At 39.9% G+C, this 22,134-nt stretch overlaps 1 protein-coding gene across 12 annotated transcripts in view; it reads right to left on the minus strand.

Moving 5' to 3' along the window:
- Positions 1-22,134, minus strand: part of CDK14 (cyclin dependent kinase 14) — a 571,841-nt gene that overhangs the window by 281,495 nt on the left and 268,212 nt on the right. For all 12 annotated transcript variants that reach the window (XM_061586439.1, XM_061586434.1, XM_061586445.1 and 9 more), the window contains 2 exons: positions 18,129-18,222; positions 3,718-3,781 (listed from right to left, as the gene is read on the minus strand). In XM_061586439.1, coding sequence (XP_061442423.1) covers positions 3,718-3,781; positions 18,129-18,222 — 158 coding nt within the window. The remainder of the gene's footprint in view (positions 1-3,717; positions 3,782-18,128; positions 18,223-22,134) is intronic.

Here is a 22,134-nt window from a genome sequence, read left to right on the forward strand (position 1 = left end):
CCCCCCCCAACACGCTGTGACCGGGGTGCTCCTTATCACCCCTTGGTGAATCCTGTGTCGACTCTTCATGTAAAATGCATGGGGGAGGGGGCGATCCCCCCCACCTCATGGCTTGGTATGAGGGAGAAGAGGACCTGGAATGGTTGTCTCTTAGAGATGAGCTGCCATGCCCGTCCTCCCTGCTGGACCCTGTGGAGGAGGACAAGCGCCTGTGCTTTCCCCTGTGGGAGCGCTTCCTCGAATGTTTGCGCTTCTTACTTTTACGCGTGTGTGAAAGAGAGCCACCGACTTCAGAGGCAATGAGCTCTTTAACCCAGGTCATAAATTTGGGGAATTGAGAGTGGGGGGGGAAATATCCATACCTTCATCTAGGAGATTCATACCCCCACTTTCTACGCTCTGGGACGGAGAAAGGACTGATTGTTGAGAGTACTCTAGGTCCCTTGCCTCTCCCACGAAGCAGAGCTCTTGGCGGGAAGGCGGGGAGGCAGTGGGCGAGGCCATAATATGGCGGTGCTGACTCCCTGACGTTGAGGAAATTGCGCCGGAAGTCAGTTTGCAGGCCAGCCGCGTAGCGGGCGCCGCTCAACCCCCTGCTGAGGCTTCCTCCCTAAACGAGGCGAGCCCTTGGCGAAGGGTAGGAGGGAAAGGGGGGGAGCCAGGAGCTGCAAGCCCGCTGAACGCGAGGGTTGCGGAAACGCGGCTCCGCGGAGCAGGTGAGAAACTCCCGTGCGTGCGGCTGCTGCTTTTGTTGTTATGATGCAGCTAGCCGCGGCCTCCTTCGTCGATGGCTGTGAACCTAGCCGGGCTCGACCTGGCCTCACAAACCCCCAACCCACGGAGTGAAGGTAGGAGAGGGGGAAGGTACAGGCAGGATAAATAAAACAAACATAAGGAGAAGATTTGCACAATAAAAGACACTGAGAGAATAGAAACCAAAAACAAAAGAAAGAAGCTCTAGCTAGAGAGATTAAACTCCAGACCTTCACTGACCGCAGGCAGGGCCGGTCTGGAGAGAGGGATGACTCCTCCCCCAGGAGAGGTTACAAAGAAGCTTAGAGACCCTGCCTGTCACGACCATCCCTACTGAAGAATGTCCTCCAGCACTATCTAGCAAATGTCATATTTATACAGAGATTAGGTAAAACTAAAAATTAAGTTGCAAGTCAAGTTTATCTAGAATGATTTTCAGTAAGTTAGTTATGCAACTTGTATTGCTTTAACAAAACAGTGTTTTAGTATAATGTATTCCTGCATATTATTCCTGTAAAATGGAAACAGTAGTGTGCCAGCAAACATTTTATATCAGCAAAGAATAGAGATGAAAAGAATACCATTAAAAAACCCCTCTGATTTATCAACCTTAACTAGATGTTTCTTATCATTACATCCCTGCTTTGTACACAGCAATTATCCACCTGCTAATTACACTGACACACTACTGATGGCCAGTAGAAAACAACCAGTAACACATGCCATATCAAGTAATCCATTAAAAATTGTATAATCAGGGTACCATTTGGGGAGCCCAGTGTGTGTGTGTCCATGTACAATTCCGCAGCCACCCCAGTATTTCAGAATACATGTGATGATTATTCTTCAATTATGAATTTAATGATTCTACATGGTGTGACTATTATTATTGCCCAGGGCAAGAGCCTGAAACCTCCCAATCTCAGCACCAGAACCTCTGTTCTTGGACATGGCAGCATTTGCCATGGTTCCAAAGAAAGCTGGTGACAGCAAGGTCAGATTCAGATTGCTCTGACAACTAAGATGCCAACTGGTTAATGGTGACAACAGAGCTGCATTGTCCTGACAGTGCAAAAATATTTCTGGGTCCAGCAAGAATAGAAAATCTCACCAGGGACTATGAGATTTGTGAAGTCTGCCAATAGGATTTATAAAACAATTGGGTTGAGCAGAAGACGACTACCCTAAAACACCACAGGCAGTAGCATTACCACCTCAGTAGGACTTAACAGACAGAATGGGAGGGAGGTGATGTAAACTCTCTCCCTTCTCTGGCTGAAGGTCAGGGAAAGAATGGCTAAGACCAAGCACGGTAACTGAGAAGTAACTTGGAAGAGGCCATAGCTCAGTGGTAGAGTAACTGTTGTACATGCAGAAGGTCTCAAGTTCAATCCCCGGCATCTTCAAGCTACATTCCTGTCTGAAATCCTGGAGAGCCACTGCCAATCAGTGCAGACAATACTGAGCTAGACAGACCAATGATCTGACCCAATACAAGGCAGCTAAGCATGTCTACTAAATATATTTTATTTATTTATTATTTGATTTATATCCCGTCCTTCCTCCCAGCAGAGACCCAGGGCAGCAAACAACAGCACTAAAAACACTTTAAAACATAATAAAAACAGACTTTAAAATATATTAAAACAAACCATCTTTAAAAACTTTTTTTATAAAAGCTTCCAAGACATCTTTAAAAAAAATCTAAAACCCTATTTTTTTTAAAAAAAAAAAGTTTAAAAGCATATTAAAAAGCAATTCCAACACAGACTGGGATAGTTCTCAACTTAAAAGGCTTGTTGAAAGAGGAAGGTCTTCAATAGGTGCCAGAAAGATAATAGAGATGGCACCTATCTAATATTTAAGGAGAGGGAATTCCACATGGTAGGTGCTGCCACACTAAAGGTCCATTTCCTATGTTGTGCAGAACGGGCCTCTTGATAAGATGGTATCTGCACGAGGCCCTCACCTGCAGAGCGCAATGGTCGACTGGGTATATAAGGGATAAGACAGTCTTTCAGATAACCTGGTCCCAAGCTGTATAGGGCTTTGTATACCAAAACTAGAACCTTGAACTTGGCCCCGTAGCAAATGGGTAGCCAGTGCAATTCTTTCAGCAGCAGGGTGACATGTTGGCGATACCCTGCCCCAGTGAGCAGTCTCGCCGCCGCATTTTATTTTATTTATTTATTATTTATTTTATTATTTCAATTTATATACCGCCCTTAGCAAAATAGCTCTCAGGGCGGTGAACAAACAAGATAAAATACAATATATCATAATAAAAATACAAAAACATATACAAACAACAAAAAGCACAGCAAAAACAAAATAAATACTACAAAAATTAAAAATACAGATTAAAAGATTAAAAAAGATTGAGAAGATTAAAATGCCTGGGAGCATAAAAAGGTCTTTACCTGGCACCGAAAAGATGGAAGTTTTGCACCAGCTGCAGCTTCCTGACCAACCTCAAGGGTAGCCCCACATAGAGCACATTACAGTAATCCAGCCTAGAGGTTACCAGTGCATGGACAACAGTGGTCAGGCTATCCCGGTCCAGAAATGGCCGCAGCTGTCTTACCAGCCGAAGCTGGTAACAGGCACTCCTAGCCACTGAGGTCACCTGGGCCTCTAGTGACAAAGATGGACCCAGGAACACCTCCAGATTACAGACCTGCCAAAAGCATAGATCCTTTGCAATAAAAATGTTACTTATGTGTCAATAATATTGTTACATTTATGAAATACAAAAAGAGAAAATAACTACAAAAATCCTCTTTAAATGCACTGGTAGGATTTATTTTTTTGCAGTTTAATCTTGACTATATCAAAGACTGGACCTTAGCACCTTGCAGTGACTTTGCTGCTCCACGCTAAAATGTGAAAGGGCACCTTTCTTTATAATGTCAGAATCTTTTAAAAATTAAAATATTTTAATGCGAGCATGGTCTTGAAACATACCTGGCTTGAAATGTGGTAGAGAATGAACTCCAGGCCATGAATCTTCATTTGGAGTTCCAAGTACCTACAAGCAAAAAGAGTCAAATACATTTAGTTTAAAATATAGATGGCCACTTAATGCAAAGTGCTTTAAGCTTGATTTAATGAAAGTGGGTATGTAATTGATTTGCTCAAGGTTTCAAAGGACTTACTATTACAAGCTTTACTGAAAAAGAACAAAAACAAATCATTTAAACTTTATGGATACCCATGTTCATCAGATGATTTATAGTGAGGATACAAAGCCATGCCTGTATTACCTAACAGAAAGCTTACTGTTATTAATTTAACATTGAAAACTACATATTAAAGCAAACAAATCAGCATCGATAACCATGGGAAGGGACAGGATGTGAGCTTTAGCACTGTGGTGTTGAGGGACTTCACCATCCAAGCCACATCAACAGCTCAGGACTTCATGGGCTCCACGGCAAAAGGGGAGATGCATATAGCAGGACAAACCCTCAATCTGGTCTTTGCAACAGGGTTTGAAGGCTGTGCACCATTGGTAGGAGGTTGGTTGGTGGTGAACACAATGCCATGAGAACTCTAGGGGTAAGTAACCATGTTATACTTGAGTTCTTGATTTTAAAGGAAGCAAAAATGTAGAGTATATGCGTACCCTGGACTTCAGGAAAGCTAATTTTAATAAACTCCCAACAATGATAAGTAAGATTCCATGACAAGCAAGCTTAATGAGAAAAGGAGTCCAGGATGGGTGGGAGTTTCTAAAAAAGGAAATTCTAAAGACACAATGGCAAACAATTCCAAGGGGAAAAGGGAGAAGATAGCAGAAACAGCCAATGGGGTTTCACAAAAATCTTAGAGATGACCGAAAACAAAGAAAGACATATACAGGAAGGCCAGGCCACAAAGGAAGAGTACAGACAGGTAGCACAGAATTGCAGGGAGGGCATCAGAAAGGCTAAAACTGAGAATAAGCCAAGGTTAGAGAGAGATGCTAAAAACAACAAAAAAGCTTTCTTCAGGTACATCCATAGTAAAAGACAGAGAAAAGAAATAGTAGTACAGCTACTCAATGAGGATGGCAAAATGGTAACAGATGTCAAAGAAAAGGCAGAAGTGCTCAATTCCTACTTTGGCTCAATCTTCTCCTAAAAGAGGGTCTATGACCTTCCTGGCAAACCTGAAGTTGAAAGGGCAGGATTACATCTTGAGATTGATAGACAAATGGTTAAGGAATTCCTAATCACTTTGAAGGAGTTCAAATCTGCAGGGCTCGATCAACCGCATCCTAGAGTACTGAAGAAACTGGTTGAAGAACTATTGAAACCACTATTATCTTTGTGAAATCATGGAGGATAGGTGAAATGCTGGATGACTGGAGGAGGGCTAATGTCCCTATCTTCAAAAAGGGCAAAAAGGGGAACCTTGGGAACATCGACATTCTGGAACAGATTATAAAGAAGGTCAATCTGTAAACGCCTTGAAAACAATGCAGTGATTATTAGAAGCCAACATGGATTTATCAAGAACAAATCCTGCCAGACTAATTTTATCTCATTTTTTGATCAGGTAACCTCCCTGGTAGACTGTGGGAATGCTGTGGGCATAATATATCTTGACTTCAGCAAAGCTTCTGACAAAGTACTCCATGATGTTCTGATTAGCAAGCTAGCTAAATATGGACTGGATGGAACAACTGTCAGATGGATGAACACTTGGCTTCAGAACTAATCAAAGAGTGTTTATCTATTGTTCCTTCTAAAATTGGGAGGAGGTAACAAGCAGAGTGCCACACGGCTCGGTCCTGGGCCCAGTGCTCTTCAACATTTTTATAAATGACTTGGATGAGGAGGTGTAGGGAATGCTTAGCAAATTTAGAGATGATACAAAATTGGAAGGGATAGCTAATACACTGGATGACAGAAACACAGATGATCATGGGACTGGAAACAAAGACCTATGAGGGGAAACTGAAAGAACTAAGCATGTTTAGCCTTGAGAAGAGAAAACTGAGGGGAGATATGATAGTACTCTTTAAGTACTTAAAAGGCTGTCACACAGAGGAAGGCCAGGATCTCTTCTCTATCATCCCAGAATAAGAGGTTTGAGTTATAAGAAGCCAGATTTTGACTGAACATCAGGAGAAACCTCCTAACTGTTAAAGCAGTACGAAAATGGAACAAGTTATGCTGGTAGGTGGTAGGCTCTCCAAATCTGGAGGCATTCAAGAAGCAGCTGGACAGCCACGTCAGGTATGCTTTAATTATGGATTCCAGCATTCAGCAGGGAGTTGGACTCAATGGCCTTATAGGCCCTTTCCAACTCTACTACTTTATGATTCTAATCACTGGAAAGAGTCATTTGTTATGTCAGATTGTTGTTATCTGAAGGTCTGGGTGTTCCCTCTGTTTTGAGGGGTTACAAGGCAATTCCCTCAAATTTTGTCAACCTTCACAGTTATCTGTGTCAGTTTACTCCTCTCTCAGAAATATAAGTAGTGAGTTGTCTGGTAAGGAATCTTTAGTTCCCAGTTTGTTTCTGTAGAGAGGTTAGAGAGTTCTCCTTAGAACAGAAAGGGATGTGAGCAATCAGGCTGCCATTTTAAGGAGTGTTCTAGCCAGTTTGGGTGGCCAGACCTTGTCCTCACATCCCATCTGCAAACATTACATGAAGGGTTTGGCCCTGGTTTCTCTCCAGATAGTATCTAATTCCCCACATGGAATTTAAATTGGGTCCTCACCATACTGATGGGACCTCTGCTCGATCTGATGGCCACTTGTTCAGTAATTTTTTGTCTCTTAAGATGGTATTTCTGGTGGCAATTATGTCAGAGTGTCAAGAGTTAGCGTCTGTCTTCCAATCTGCACCTTTGCATTTCTGGCATCCTTTCCAGGTGATGTTGCAATTTGATTCATCTTTCATGTCCAAGGTCATCACAGTGTTCCACCGGTCCCAGGAAGTGGTGCTACCTTGGTTGTGATGAACCCTTTATGCTCACAGGAGTGAAGGTGGCACATTTTGAATATCAACAGAACGTATCTACAAGGAACCAGGAACTTTGGGAACTTAATCTTGGTTTGTGGCTTTCGCCAACTGTTCTGCTAGGAACAGTCCACTTCTAGGGGGTTCAGGGAAGCCATAGCCCAGGCCTATGTGGCATTGCACAGGGAGCCACCAAGTGTCTCATCTTAGAGCGGTATGACAATGGAACCAATTACTTAGGGAGTTGGTAGGCTTTCCAGCTAGCCACGTGTCGGGAATGCTTTAAGTTGGATTCCTGCATTGAGCAGGGTGTGTGGACCTGATAACCTTATAGGCTTCTTCTAACTCTACTATTCTATGATTCTATGACAGATTAGTACCTGTTGAGATTTTTTCTGGCAGTGACAGTGCCTCTCTGCAGGGATGGGGTATCTATTAAGATGATCCACCCCCAGAGACTTATGGAATCTGATGAATTACTGAATGCTCTGGGGGATTTTCCTACTGGCATGGTTGATGCTTCTGCCAAGGATCTCTCATCTCATTGAGGAACAAGACAGTAAGAGCTATTGAGATAATCACTCCTAAGCGCTCTCTCCAATGTTTCAGAGCCTGGATGTCTCACTGGTATACCAGGGAACTTTAGGCTATGTTGACCGGGGAACAACAGTTAAAACACAGGTAGCAAAAATCCCATAATTAATTTGATCTAAAGAGACCTTTGGTCTTAGCATGAAATAGTCTTTCTCTCTTATGCAGAGAGGACAGTTCTTCCATGTCATAAGAACATAAGAACATAAGAACATAAGAAGAGCCTGCTGGATCAGGCCAGTGGCCCATCTAGTCCAGCATCCTGTTCTCACAGTGGCCAACCAGGTGCCTGGGGGAAGCCCACAAGCAGGACCCGAGTGCAAGAACACTCTCCCCTCCTGAGGCTTCCGGCAACTGGTTTTCAGAAGCATGCTGCCTCTGACTAGGGTGGCACTGCACAGCCATCATGGCTAGTAGCCATTGATAGCCCTGTCCTCCATGAATTTGTCTAATCTTCTTTTAAAGCCGTCCAAGCTGGTGGCCATTACTGCATCTTGTGGGAGCAAATTCCATAGTTTAACTATGCGCTGAGTAAAGAAGTACTTCCTTTTGTCTGTCCTGAATCTTCCAACATTCAGCTTCTTTGAATGTCCACGAGTTCTAGTATTATGAGAGAGGGAGAAGAACTTTTCTCTATCCACTTTCTCAATGCCATGCATAATTTTATACACTTCTATCATGTCTCCTCTGACCCGCCTTTTCTCTAAACTAAAAAGCCCCAAATGCTGCAACCTTTCCTCGTAAGGGAGTCGCTCCATCCCCTTGATCATTCTGGTTGCCCTCTTCTGAACCTTTTCCAACTCTATAATATCCTTTTTGAGATGAGGCGACCAGAACTGTACACAGTATTCCAAATGTGGCCGCACCATAGATTTATACAATGGCATTATGATATCGGCTGTTTTATTTTCAATACCTTTCCTAATTATCAAGCCAAATAAAATACATAGAGGAACAGCGACAACAGAGGAACAAACGAACACAGTACTCTCTGCTAGAAAACACATAATAAGAATATGCAGCCCAACATCAAACAGGAAGTGGCCTTGAGATCATTTTAACATGCACATAGAAGATTGTTTCATGGTAAGACCAAAGGTCTCGTCTCCCATGCATGTAAGATGATCTCAGGTGGGACATATCAAAGCTGACCCACGTAGAGTGGGTAAACGAAACTGTAAAAATGGGCTGCTTACTGAACTGGAAGAATGTGCTGCAGTACCCGTTTCTGAAATGCGGCCTCGGTAGAGGCAAAAGTATTAATCCTTTAATGTCTGATAAACATATTAGATCTAGCCCAGATCTAGTCACCCTGTAAACCTCCTGAATTGATGCATTGAGGGAAAAAGCAAGTAGCTAATGACCTGGTGGAGTGAGCTAGAATTTTTGAAGGGGGTGTGAGATTCAAAGAATGGCAAGCCAAAGCTATATGCATCTTAATCCACCTCGATAAGGTGGAGGTGGACACTTTCTTTTCCCAGAGAAGAGGAATAGAAAGCAACAAAAAGGGCATTGGTGCAGCAGAAGGGATTGGTCCTGGAAATATACACCTTTAAGGCCCTTCTGACATCTAACAAATGCCAGACCTTCTCTGTAGGATGGACAGAAGGACAGAAAAAAGGAAGAATGAGTTCCTGCTGACAGTGGAACAAAGATAGAACTTTAGGTTGTAAAGAAGAAAAAATATGGAGCACCACCTTGTGGAATATAAAATGTCCTTGTGGAACCGAAAATAGGATTTGCCCATTGAAAGAGTATTGAGTTTGGATACCCTCATGGCCGAAGTGTTAGTGACCAGAAGCAACACTTTGAAGGCAGGTTGCAAAGTGAGACTGTCCTCAAGAGGCTTGAAAGGCTGCTGTAACTATCAATACCCTATGCAAATCCCACATAGGGAACCAATGTTGCATCAGGGGTGCAGACATCGCGGCTCCCCTAACGAAACACTTCAGAAAGGGGAGACCACTCACGGGCTTTTCTGGAGACCTGGAAAGGACAGCCAATAGAGCTAACACTTGATACCTCAATATGTTAGGTCTAAGCCCCAAGAACTGTTCTCTCTGCATAAGGGAGAGATAGAAGTGCCAGTAAAAATCAAACAGTGTTTTATTTTGCTTTCAACTACAAGGTGGAGCTCAAGTCTCACCAGAGATCATCTTACATGCATGGGAGAACCACAGTTATGAGTACATCTTTGCCAACCATGTGGCAGTGATGATGGCAAAGCCTCAAGTAACTGTCTAGCAGAGCTTTTCAGAGTGGTTAAGGAGCTAGTAAGATCTGACTAGAGGTAAGAAGTGACTGTGATGGAGAATTTTTTATTTTCTCCTGTGGGATCTTTGCTGGGGGTCCTTCAAGTAATCAATAACACAGGCTTAAAGCAAAAAGGTAGGCCTTTATTTTTACAAGCATATGCAGGGTCAGTCACCCAGAAAATCTGGAGAGGACTGCAGTGAGGTACAGTCTGCACAGATCTTTTATACCTTACAATTACAGCATGTGACAGTAATTAACCAATCCCCTAAGTTCTTCATCAAGCAACGTAACAGTTCCTCCCTCTTACAATATTTCCAACCTTCCATTGAAGGCCTACTGTGACAAATCTGCTAGGCACTTAAGAGGGTAAAATCACTCAAATACATTTGGAACTGGATGCCACAATTAGGTTAAGTACTTTGGAGGAGTCCAGAGCACCAGCTGGAGCAGCATTGTTGAATCATTTCAATTACTGCAGCCTGAGGATGTAGACAAGCTGCTTGAAAGTGTGCAGCCAACCACATGCCTTTTCAACCTTCTTGGCTACTAAGAGCAAAGCATAGGAATTTGATTGGGTGGGTTCAGAGAATGGTTAATGCTTCTTTATGGCAGGGAATGGTGCAGCCATCCTTCAAGAAGGTGGTGGTACGACCTCTCCTTAAGATGACCTCCCTGGACCCAGAAATGTTGGGTAAGTATTGCCAAATCACTAATATCCCTCTTTTGGGCAAAGTGCTTAGGAGGGGGGCAGCTTCAGGCATGCTTGGAGGAGACCATTTATCTAGACCCATTTCAGTTCAGCTTCAGGCCAGGTATTAGGACCAAAACAGCCTTCATTGCCCTGGCTGATTACCTTTGTCAGCAGAGGTGCAGGAGGAGAGTAACCCTGTTGATTCTCTTTGACCATTCTGTAGCTTTTAATACCATTGATCATGGTGTCCTCCTGGGTCATCAGAGAGTTGGGGCACAGCTTTGCAGTGGTTCTATTCTTATCCCCAAGGACCACTTGAGATAATAGTATTGAGTTACTATTGGCCAGCGTTCCTGAGGGGACCCACAGGGATCAATCTTGTTTCTCATATTATTTAACATCTATATGAAAACACTGGGAGCAATCATCTGGGGATGTGGAGTGAAGCATTACCAATATTTATTTATTTACTTATTTATTCAATTTATATCCCATCCTGCCTTCCAGAAGGAGCCCAGGACATGACACACAGTATTCCCTCTCTCTGTTCCATCAGTAATATGAGAGTCAGTACAAGTCCTGAAGCAATGCATGGAAGTAGTAATGGGCTGGATGCAGGCCAACAAACAAGCTGAATCCAGACAAGACGTAACTACTAGGGTTGGATGGTTCCCATGTCTGGGAGTTGGCAGAATTACCTGTTCTTAATGGGGTTGCACTCCCCTTGAAGAAGCAGATGCGTATTTGGGGAAACTCCTGGAAGTGTCTTTGTCACTTGAAACCCAGCTGACTTCAGTGGCTAGGAGCTCCTATGCCTGGCTTTGGTTGGAGTGCCAACTACAGCATTTCTGGATAGGGATATCCTGGTCATTGTTACCCACACTATGGCAGCTTCCAAGTTGGACTGCTGTAACGTGCTCTACATGAGCTTGCCCTGGAAGATTGCAACTAGTGCAAAATGCTAGCAAGAATGCTGGAAGGGGTGGCAGGCCATGAGCTAGAACCCAAACTTTCTTCCTTGCATGTGGAACTGCTCTTCCTGATGAGGTGTGTCTGGACTCATCTCTTTACTGCTTCAGGCAGTTGGACAAGACACAACTTTTTCAGATGGCATTTGAAGGAGGAGGGATCTGGTTTGCTGCTGCTGGTGCTATTAATGTTATTCAGTGATTTGTTGTTGTGTGTTTCTAATGGATTTTTTAAAATGGATTTTATGCATTATCATTTACTTGTTTTTATTGTAGACCTCCCTGTAGCCTGTGCAAAGGGCAGTATATAAATAATACAAATGCGTAAATAAAAGCTTTACCAAATAAAATAATAACAATTTTCAGTTCTTATTTATAACTAATATAGGGCAGCCACTTACACACTGCCAAAGAAATGCATCATAAAAATAGGACAAAAGATGACACAGATTTGCACTAAATTTGTATATACATGCAAGTTTAGAAAGAATTACTATAATTTATACAGAAATACCACATATGTTTTCACCATACTAGGGAAGTCTGTGACCTGCTGTGCCTGCTCGATCTTCTGTTCAAGTGCCAACTATTGATAGGCAACTTCAATGACCCTGCTCTCCTTTCATATGCTTTTTTATCTTTAAAGGGGACCTGGACAGGTCAGCCCTTGAACAAAGAACTCCTTCAGATAGAGGACCGTGCTTTGTATAGAAGGACTCATGCCTATCCTAAACTGATTTTTTTATACTGTATTTAATTTGAAAAACAAGGCCTAATTTTTGTATTTAAAAAGTTCTAACAGATCAGCAACACCATGACTTTCACTCCTTAATCACCATCCTTTCACAATAAAAGACTATATATAGTAATAACAAGCTACCTGAAGCTTCTAATTATTAAAGTACTGTTAGTGGAAGTTATAGTTAGTGATCAGTATGCAAAGACTGTCGAGTCTGAAAGCAAGTCCCAAATCCTTGCTCAGTAATTAACCTCATGTTGTTGCCTCGGTCAACTAGTGCCATCTTAGCCAAGGCTACCCCACACCATTTTTGTGAAGATAAATAAAAATTGTGAATATGTTGTATACTGAAGAATGCTATATATTTGTTCATATAACCTTTGTTGTGTAGAGCCCCTTTGTTGTACAATACCAACCATGCAATATTTCACTGTGGCCAGGAGATGGAGGCATAGGATTTAAATTGGAACAGCCCATTACTCTTACAGCAGCACACCATCAGACAATGTATGAGGCTAAACACCACATTAGAAAACTCCATAACTCAAGGTGGGAGGTGAGACATGGGACAGAGTTCTGTGGCAGTATAAAAATATTAATATATCCAAAAAAGATTCATAGTGTCGCCTAAGTCGTAATCAACTTGAAGGCATATAACAACAACAACAAATAAAAAGCTAAAATACGTATTGTAGTATGAGTTTGCATACACAAGAACCTATTCCATCAGTTTCAAAAAACTGCAGAATAAAACGGCATAATATTAGCCACTTCTCTCTCTGAGAGTGAGCTTTGAATTCTGGTTTACTTTATAATCTTTCCACAATATCGTATGTGGGGAAAAAGATTTACGATTAGGAGAGCAAAGCAAAGCAAGATGAATTGGAGTAGGCACAGAAATTTGGATTATTTATGCAAAATAAGTGTGCAATTGCAACCTTCAAGAACTGTGTTAAATTTAGATTATGACTGTGGATTCAAAGTGGCTGCAATCCACCATACCAAATGCATTCAATTAAATCCTATAACAGTTTGTTTAGATTTTATCATGTACACAATACTACTTCTACAGTTACATAGCTGTTTCTTGAGGAAAAGATGGTTCCCCAATTTTCTCAAGATTTCACACCGGTCCAAACCCAGTGACAGTCAAGCCTTGAGCATGGATGAGGAGGCAAAGCAGTAACAGGATGAGAAGATAAAACATAATTTGCTCGGACATGTTCACTGAGATAAACTGAGTGAGGTCTAGCAATAACTAAGTAAAAAGGCAATTCTGAATAAACACCTATGAAACCAAGCAAACCAAAACCTTCCAAGAAATAGCAAGTTGCTCCGTGCTTCTTCCATTACCAATGTCTTGCACTTCTGCAGTGAAGTCTATTCATATATTGAGGAATAAAATACACCCCCCCAAATCATCACTACAGTCTGTGTCCTACGTATTTTAAAGAGCTTCTTCTCCTACATGTACCCTTAGATCACACCCTTAACTCAGGGGGGAAAGTGTGAGTTTGTGCATACTAGGGGCTTCTCTGTGGTTTGAAAGTTCAACCAAAATGTTTATGAGAATTCCCTCACTTTAGGCTGTATTGGTCAACTACAAAATTATTTCCTCAAACATTTACTGAGCTTCTTTAGTGCTAATTGGCTGGGTTTTTATTTATTGCCAGTATAGTTTTATTGTGATTTTTAAGATCTTGCCTTAAAAAGAAACTATCTATATACAAACCTCAAGCCTTTGGGTTAGAAAGGCAACAGACAAGTATTATAATACAATAATTATAGCAAATCATTACCATGTTTTCTTTTTACCAAATGCATAACAGAGGCCATAAACTGAAAGATGAAGTGACAGTAAAGATCATGAAGAAATGGTATTCTTCAGATTAACTCTTGGCTTATATGAAAAGCTTAAAAAGGCAAAGAGATAAATGCAACTACTAACATCATATATCATGTATTTTGACTCAAGTGTTTTGAGTAACAACTCAATCTGTGCTTAATCATCCCTTGTTGCATGTCATAATAAGTTTATTGTCAAGCTTAATATTCAACAGAGAAAAGGAACAAACATTTCTCTCGCTATAAGCATTAGCTTCTGTAAGAGATAAAAAATCAGGCTCTATGGTACTCTTTACATTCATGAGACAAGAGAAAATGCATTTTAGGCCTAGAAAGATACTCTAGTACATTGAGAATCTCAGACAGACAGGCTAGACAATTACAGCAGAGCATTCCAAAGAACATACACCTATCTACAAAGGTCTCTCATAAAGATCTGTGATAACTAACCTGCATTATTTATATACATCTTTACAATTAATAAATAAGACATCAGAAAAACAAGCAGCAAAAATCATTATATTTAATCTGTCCATCTGAGTAATTATATTAGGAAGTCCTTACAATGTCCACATCTGCATTTTGTTTTGGAATGGTATCATTTCTATGGATGTAACTCTATTACTACAAATAAGATTCTGATGCATCCTGTTTTATATTCAGTTATCATCACCACTTCCCCCTTTTTTAGAACTAAATGATACAGTAAGAAGAATGGGCTGTAATAAGTTATTTAGCATTTTCAAATCCCTGTTAATGGTTGCCTATAAATAGGCTTGGCGGTTGCTCTTTTTTATTTCAGTTTTCTATCAATATGCAATTCTGTTTTTGTAATGAAACATTCATATGGCTAATACAAGATAACAAGGGAACAGAAATTCCAGTGGCCTGTTTCAAATGCCATGCTCTATAAAATATGCATTTTAAAGCATCATATTAGGATACCTTGACAACAAAACATACATTTAGTAGTGTGATGGCGTCTTCTGGAAAACATATTTATATTAAGAGTTCATTTTCTTCTGGATAGTAGGGCAAATTAGGCAGAACTGCAAGCAATGTTAGCATGCTGAAGATCTGTGGAGTACTTTTTATTGCATCATATTTGATATTTGTGTCTTCATACACTAGAAAAGAAGTTGGCTATAAACCTATCACAATTGAACAAAACAGAATAATACAAAATAACATTTCCAAAGCAGTGGAAAAGGTGTTTATAAGCCTTTAATCACTGAAACCTGTGTCAGCTGTGGAAAATCTACATGTAATTAAAAAACCAATATTATGCTGCATGACTGAATAAACTAATCACATTCAATATATGTGCTATAGCAACCAAATCCCTGGAGAACATGATAATGTTCATATGTGAGACACCTATGCTATGCAGTGATGCCAGAGTCACAAAAGTATTGTATTAGGCTGTGGAGACCCTTGTTCAATCCCTTCCCCTCAGCCATTAAACTCACTGGATAACCTCTCAGACTTATCTCACAGGGCTGTTGTGAGGATAAATGGGGAGGAACCATGTGTTCTGCCTTGAGGTCCTTGAAAGAAAAGCTGTATATAAATGTTATAAACCTAATATGCACATGCCAGCATTACAAACACTCCTCAAAGACATGTGAACCTGTACTGAATACTCACCTTAAAGCCTAAGAAAGAACGAAGAACACATCAAACTAGTTTAATATCCCCCATCACTACTTACTGCTGAAAAAATGAACTCTTGGAATACTCTTCTTCAGGATTATGAACAATGTAACATAATTTTTCTCTGAAATGACTGTCTTGATATAATAAATCATTAGTATCTTCATGAAGACTAGTAGGTGGTCTTTTTGATTCTTCCATGATTAATAATAATTTTCTGGATTTATTTTATTTATAAGAATATTTCTAACTCATAAAGAAAGTGTCGTGGTACTGCTGTTTTGTGTTGATCTATTTCTCACTGATAGATTCTGGGCTTTATCCTGATTTGGAGCGAGCACTGGGAATCCATTGAGTAACTTTCATTAATCTGTTGTCTCCAAACAAACATGCATTCAGCTAGCCTTCTTACCTATACGATTTTGAAAACCTACAGCAATAGCTATCTATATTACTGTAGCTCTGTGGTAGTTAATCAAATATGGAAACATTTATTCTTACAACTTTTTACCAGCATGCACCGCTTTAATAAGAACAGGTAACAGGAGAAAAAAGAACAGTAGCGTAGTAGGGAAAAAATGAAGATGTTTGTAATGCTTAAGCACAGTACCCTTTATTTCATAATTGCTGGCTTTAAATACATTGAAGCCAATTACCTTCAAGTAAATGCTGAATATATATAGACCTCTGATCTTATTTTATTTTTACTTTTTATACCTACTTCCTATTTAGTGAACAACTTTATTTCCTTTAGTTACTGGATATAGCCACAGCTCTAAAATTGTATCCTAGGGAGGTACTGCACCCCTACTGCAGTCTTCCTCTATCAGATTAACTACTTTAGGCAGAGAAAGTGTTAATAATGCTCACTTTTCATTTATGTTGAGGTTAGATTAGCTATAGAGCATCACTGGACAGCTGCCCAGGGCCTCTCATTTCACCACAATTGAAGGAGCCATACTAAGCTGAAACAATAGCTTAATCCACTAAGGTTCTTTTAAATTACCTTTAATGTGATTTTGGCTGACACTAAGTAATCTGATAGTGAATTGTTAATGGCACTGGAAAAGATAAAAAGACTACTAAGGTCTTAATGGCTGATGCAGCAGCAATATATTGCAGGAAGGAAGCAACAGTAACCAAAACATGGTTCTTTAAACAGAAAGAGGATTTTATTATGAAATTCTCTATTGAAAAAAAGTATTAATTGATCACTGGGGGAGGTCCCTCAACTTCCTTTCAGGAGTATTCACTGGCCATGGGGGGAAAGAGTCCCTCAAATTCCTTTCAACCTTAAACTAACCCTGCTTACGTCCTGAATACAAGGGTGCCAAAAGTGAATTAGGCAGGATTGCTAAGCAACCCCCTAAAAGCAAAATGTTTTAAACTCTTACATGTGGTGGTGGCCCATGGAAGGCTGTGGGACAACTGAGAATATCCTTACTTGGCCCTATAAAGGTAAAGGTGTCCCTGCACTTATAGTGCGAGTCGTTTCCGACTCAGGGTGACGTCTTGTGACGTTTACAAGGCAGACCGTATATATGGGGTGGGTTTGCCAGTTCCTTCCCCGGCCTTTCTTTACTCCCCAGCGTATGCCGGGGTAAACTTGGCCCTATACTTATTTTTTTTTTTCTGTCAGTAGAAATCAAGGCCATTTTTATCATAGTCAGATTACTGAACATGATAGCAAGCCTTTGGCCCAGGACCGTTGAATTTAATAATATGGCACTGGTGCAGTCAACAGGCAGAGCAATCCAAGTCATAGGAAGCTGGGAGGAGAGGGGACTGGTGGCGGAGAAGCCGGCAGGAAACTCCGCGGCATCCACTGACTCAGTCGGGAGCTGCACATGCGGATCGGGAGGTAAAAGCCAGCTCTGACAAATATTCCTACTGGGGAGTAAGCACTCCCCATTGACTGCCATTGTAATTATTTACCTACGCTGACCTTCTCATGGGTTGAAATTTTAGCTGGACTGGGACCTGTGGGAGTGCTCTGAGGGGCAGTTGGATATAAAAATATGTTTTTAAAGATGTTTTCTTTTAATATGTTTTTAAGGATGTTTTGTTGTAATATATTTTAAAGTCTGTTTTTATGATGTTTTAGAATGTTTGTAGTGATTTTGTTTTCAGCCCTGAGCTCCTACTGAGAGGAAGGGTGGGATACAAATCTATCATCATCATCATCATCATGTTCAAAATAAGAAATACTTTTTAAAGTTGAGGAAAAATGCTGCTGTTGATTCATCATCTACAGCTGTGTAAGGTCTCACTGTGAAAGAATTCATTTGTATTAGTTATCACAAACAACCACCTGATTAAATGTGTACTTCAAAAGTGATTAGCCACCTTCCTGTACACAATTCACCAGAGAATTAAAAATAAAAGTAATCTTTCTGTTTAAACACAGTAATCCCATTTTTCATAACTTTAAATGGATAATTCTAATGATGCACACAACGTTAGCTATATAATTATTGACAGTATTTTTGTTTGAAGCAGCTAAGCAATTTAAACGATCTCTGGTTTTTAACTGATACAATGCTCCAGCCACTTCTTCCATGGAATTTCCAATCATTTCAGTGTGCTTTACATAAGATTTCTAGTATTTATATGTGGGGAAGGATGTGTGTGGATGTGAGTGTGCAGCAATCAAAACCGGAGGGGGGAAGGGAAAACTTACCAGAAATATTCTTTCAAGTTGATCTTGAATGTCTTTCATTCCTGGAAAAGCAGCAACACCTTGGATCATTTCTACAAAGATACAACCTACTCCCCTGCAAAACAAAAAGTTTAAAATATTTGAGGAAAAAATTCTGATTAAAAAAATTAGTACACAACGTATTATCACTACCTCAATCTTCAGAGCATTTTTCCTGATTGTGAAAAGATGAAAGACAAATTATTTGAAAATAGCTTGTTTCAGTTTAAATTGCACAACTGGAAAAGTTTGTTTTTTTTACGCAACTGCGAAAACACTCCAAAGTGTGTAGCATTTTAAATAAAGTGAAATGCAACTCTGAAGAAGATAGGTAGAATACAGGAGCACAACCACAACACATAATCAGGAAATCCCTAATAGGACACAGGCCAGGATTTGAAGAACTGCACATCTACTTTCACATGCCCAAAGGGGTTTGTGCTTGCGTTTCTCAAGTAGCAACCTTTCATGTCACATGGCAAAGTATCAGTTTCAAAAGCAGTTTGTGTATGGATATGACAAGAGAATGTTTTTTGTTGTTTTTTACAACAAAAAGTCAAAATCTCACTGGGTATGCATAAAGAATTTCTTTGAATACTAGCCACTGTACCAATAGACTGAACTAAACAAAAGGTTATTTCTTCCCATATAACACAGCCTGCATATTATTAAAATATTAAAGGGTTTCTGCAGCTCTCTTTGAAAATAATAAAAACAAAAGCAACAAAAGAGGCAATATATTTATTGCTGTGTATGCCATTATATTTAATTTGACCACAGCTTGATTTAACTACCATAACAGCTTTGTGTCATGTTTCATTGTACTGTTGCTGATTTGACCTAAGCACTGATGCTCTTGCACAATAGGGCTCCGGATTAGGATAAAATCTGCCTTAGCTAAAAGTTTTGTCTACATATTCATATGGTTGAATACAGAAAAACCAAAAAGTAAATATGCATATCAAGGCTCAAATAACTTTTGAATAGTTCATGACTTAATTGCTAGCATGTAAATAATTCTCAAAAGTATTTTCAAGTGACAGTGATAGGCTTAGCAAGCAATACAATTTTAAGTTTGCCAGTGTAGTGAAACACCATCTCCTACAAACTCCTACCTGCTTTTCATTAATTAAGAGAGCCTAACTGAATAATTATGTCACATTTACCCTTTAATTAAGACTTTTTAGTTATATAGCTGATTTGTTTTTTGACTCCATAAAGAATAGATATATAATTATATTTTAATGCACAATCTAGTTTCATCAAATATAGTTTAAAAGAAATTAATTGCTTAAGATATCTGAGAAGTTTGAAAAGATGTGTATTATTTGAGTACGACAAAGACCACACAGAACAGTTCATATCCATGCCTAGTTATGTTCTGTGTGCTCAACAAATGAAATTGAAATGATTCTCTGTAACTGGCAAGAGTATATGGAAGGAACTGAATTGATGAAGCTGCATTTCATCACCTATTTTGGTTAGTGCTTCATTGCGCCCCATGTATCTTTGTCAAACAGACAATATTTAAATCCAGGGTATAAGAATATATTAACAAGAGAGAGAGATTATATCCCGCCCTTTCTCCCAGTAGGAGTCCAGGGAGGCAAACAAAAGCACTTAAAACAATTTAAAATATCATAAAAACAGACTTCAAAATATATTAAAACACAACAATCATTAAAAACATATTAAAACAAAACATCTACCTTCTGCCCACCCTGCTCTGGAACACAAAACTGAAGACAAGATGTTTCAGACTTAGTCCAACTTTCTACATTCCTAATGAACAGTGATAAAACTTATATTCCCTTGGAAGAAAGAATTTCATAAAATACTAAACAATATTCAATACCATCACAGCACAATAGCATTCAACAATACAGAATGCAGTAGTGTTCAATAATACAGAAAATTTCTAATAGCCTAGTGTTTTTTGGAAGGGGGATCATTTGAAGGACTTTGGCACAAGTGTTTCAAAACAGGGGTAGCTAAACTGTGACCCTCCTCCAGTCTGGCTCCTTAACTGGTGACTTTGCAGCCTTTGACTTCCTATCTTGGTCACCGCTTGACTCTGGGGTCAGAACACCTCTTATCAAACCATGAAAATGAATAGATAAGGAGTAGATAAACAGATTTAAAGAATTAAATAAACAAAAATTGCAAGAGAAATAGCAAATTAAAATAAATAAATTAAACAGGTTTCATTCTATTTGCTATTTACAAACCCTGTTGTACTAAATATTACTAAAAAAAATTCCAAGAACCCACTTCTAATAATGTGAAAGCTTAGAATCATAGAATCATAGAATAGTAGAGTTGGAAGGGGCCTACAAGGCCATCAAGTCCAACCCCCTGCTCAATGCAGGAATCCAAATCAAAGCATTCCCGACAGATGACTGTCCAGCTGCCTTTTGAATGCCTCCAGTGTCAGAGAGCCCACTACCTCTCTAGGTATTTGGTTCCATTATCGTATGGCTCTAACAGTTAGGAAGTTTTTCCTGATGTCCAGTCGAAATCTGGCTTCCTGCAACTTGAGCCCATTATTCCATGTCCTGCAGTCTGGGACGATCGGGAAGAGATCCCAGCCCTCCTCTCTGTGACAACCTTTCATGTACTTGAAGAGTGCTATCATATCTCCCCTCAGTCTTCTCTTCTCCAGGCTAAACATGCCCAGTTCTTTCAGTCGCTCCTCATAGGACTTTGTTTCCTGTCCTCCTTCCCTCCAAAAAGGCCCTATGACAGGCCACTCCTGAAGGAGGTGGGTTAAATCTGCCTGCAGCTGTCTGCATCTTCAAGATGGTAGCATGTCCAGAAGGTAGCATATCCAGGCACTTAAAATATGCTGGTGTCCAATAGACTTTTTCTTGAATTAACTTCAAACTAACATCGTAAGTATACTAAAACTGCTACATTATTATTATTATTAGTAGTAGTAGTATTAACAGTAACAGCAGCAGCAGCAGCATTAACAATGATGCCAGGTTTTTGCAGAATGGAATAAAATCATTGAATAAAATAGAGTCGACAATTTCCACTATTAAAACAGCCATTCCATTTCTGTCTGCCTTTATAATCAATATGGACAGGGTTGTATGCAGTACTAGTCATGCTCAGAGACCCACTGAAATTAATGGACATAAAGGTCAGGGCTTACAAGAAGTGAGAGATGGACTCCACAGCGTCAATTCCCCCCCCCCATTGTAGCACCTGGGCTGAAACTTTTTTTATTCCATTTTTGTTTCATCTTTCTCTGTGAAACTAGATTAATTTAAGTCAGTACTAATATATGGATTTTTATAATGGAGACTGTTTTAATTTATTTTTGTCTGATTGACTGGGATGCTCCCTGGAGGTTATGAATGCCAGGTGTGCTGCTGGCTGCAGGGTGAGAGTCTGTTGGTGGGGATGGACTTAATCTCCTAGGTAAGAGGTGGGGAGAGGATGTTCGTACTGCCCCCAAGTGAGAGATGAGGTAAAATAAATGCTGTTTCATTCCTTTCTGTTGCTATTATTTTATTCAATGGACTTGTTTTCCTGTATTTGATTATTGGTTAGTTGAACATTTGAGTGTTTTAGTAAAGTGTAAATTGAGCAGATGAAATAATGAGGTTGGCTGTAAGGAGAGTGCGAGTGTTGAATGACTGTGTATGGCAGGGGGAGGTGAGGTGTATGATTAGATTAGTTTTGTGTAGTATGCATGTGAACGATTTTGGTGATTTTATTACGATCTGTGTTTTATTGTAATGTAATTTTTATGATGATATATACTGTGATTGTTACATTTTGTTGTTGTATCTTGATAGTTTTTATATTATTTGCTTTGGGGAAAGCCCCTGGCCAAAATAGGATTCCTCCCAATCTCTACCAGGCTTTCCCATCTTGGTGGCGTCCTATCCTCGCAACACTTTTTACCAAAATAAACGAATCTGGCTGTATTCCATCTGGATGGAAAACGAGCATAGTGGTCCCCATATTCAAAAAAGGC

This window comes from Rhineura floridana, chromosome 10 (genome assembly GCF_030035675.1).
Source record: "Rhineura floridana isolate rRhiFlo1 chromosome 10, rRhiFlo1.hap2, whole genome shotgun sequence".
Taxonomy (NCBI): domain Eukaryota; kingdom Metazoa; phylum Chordata; class Lepidosauria; order Squamata; family Rhineuridae; genus Rhineura; species Rhineura floridana.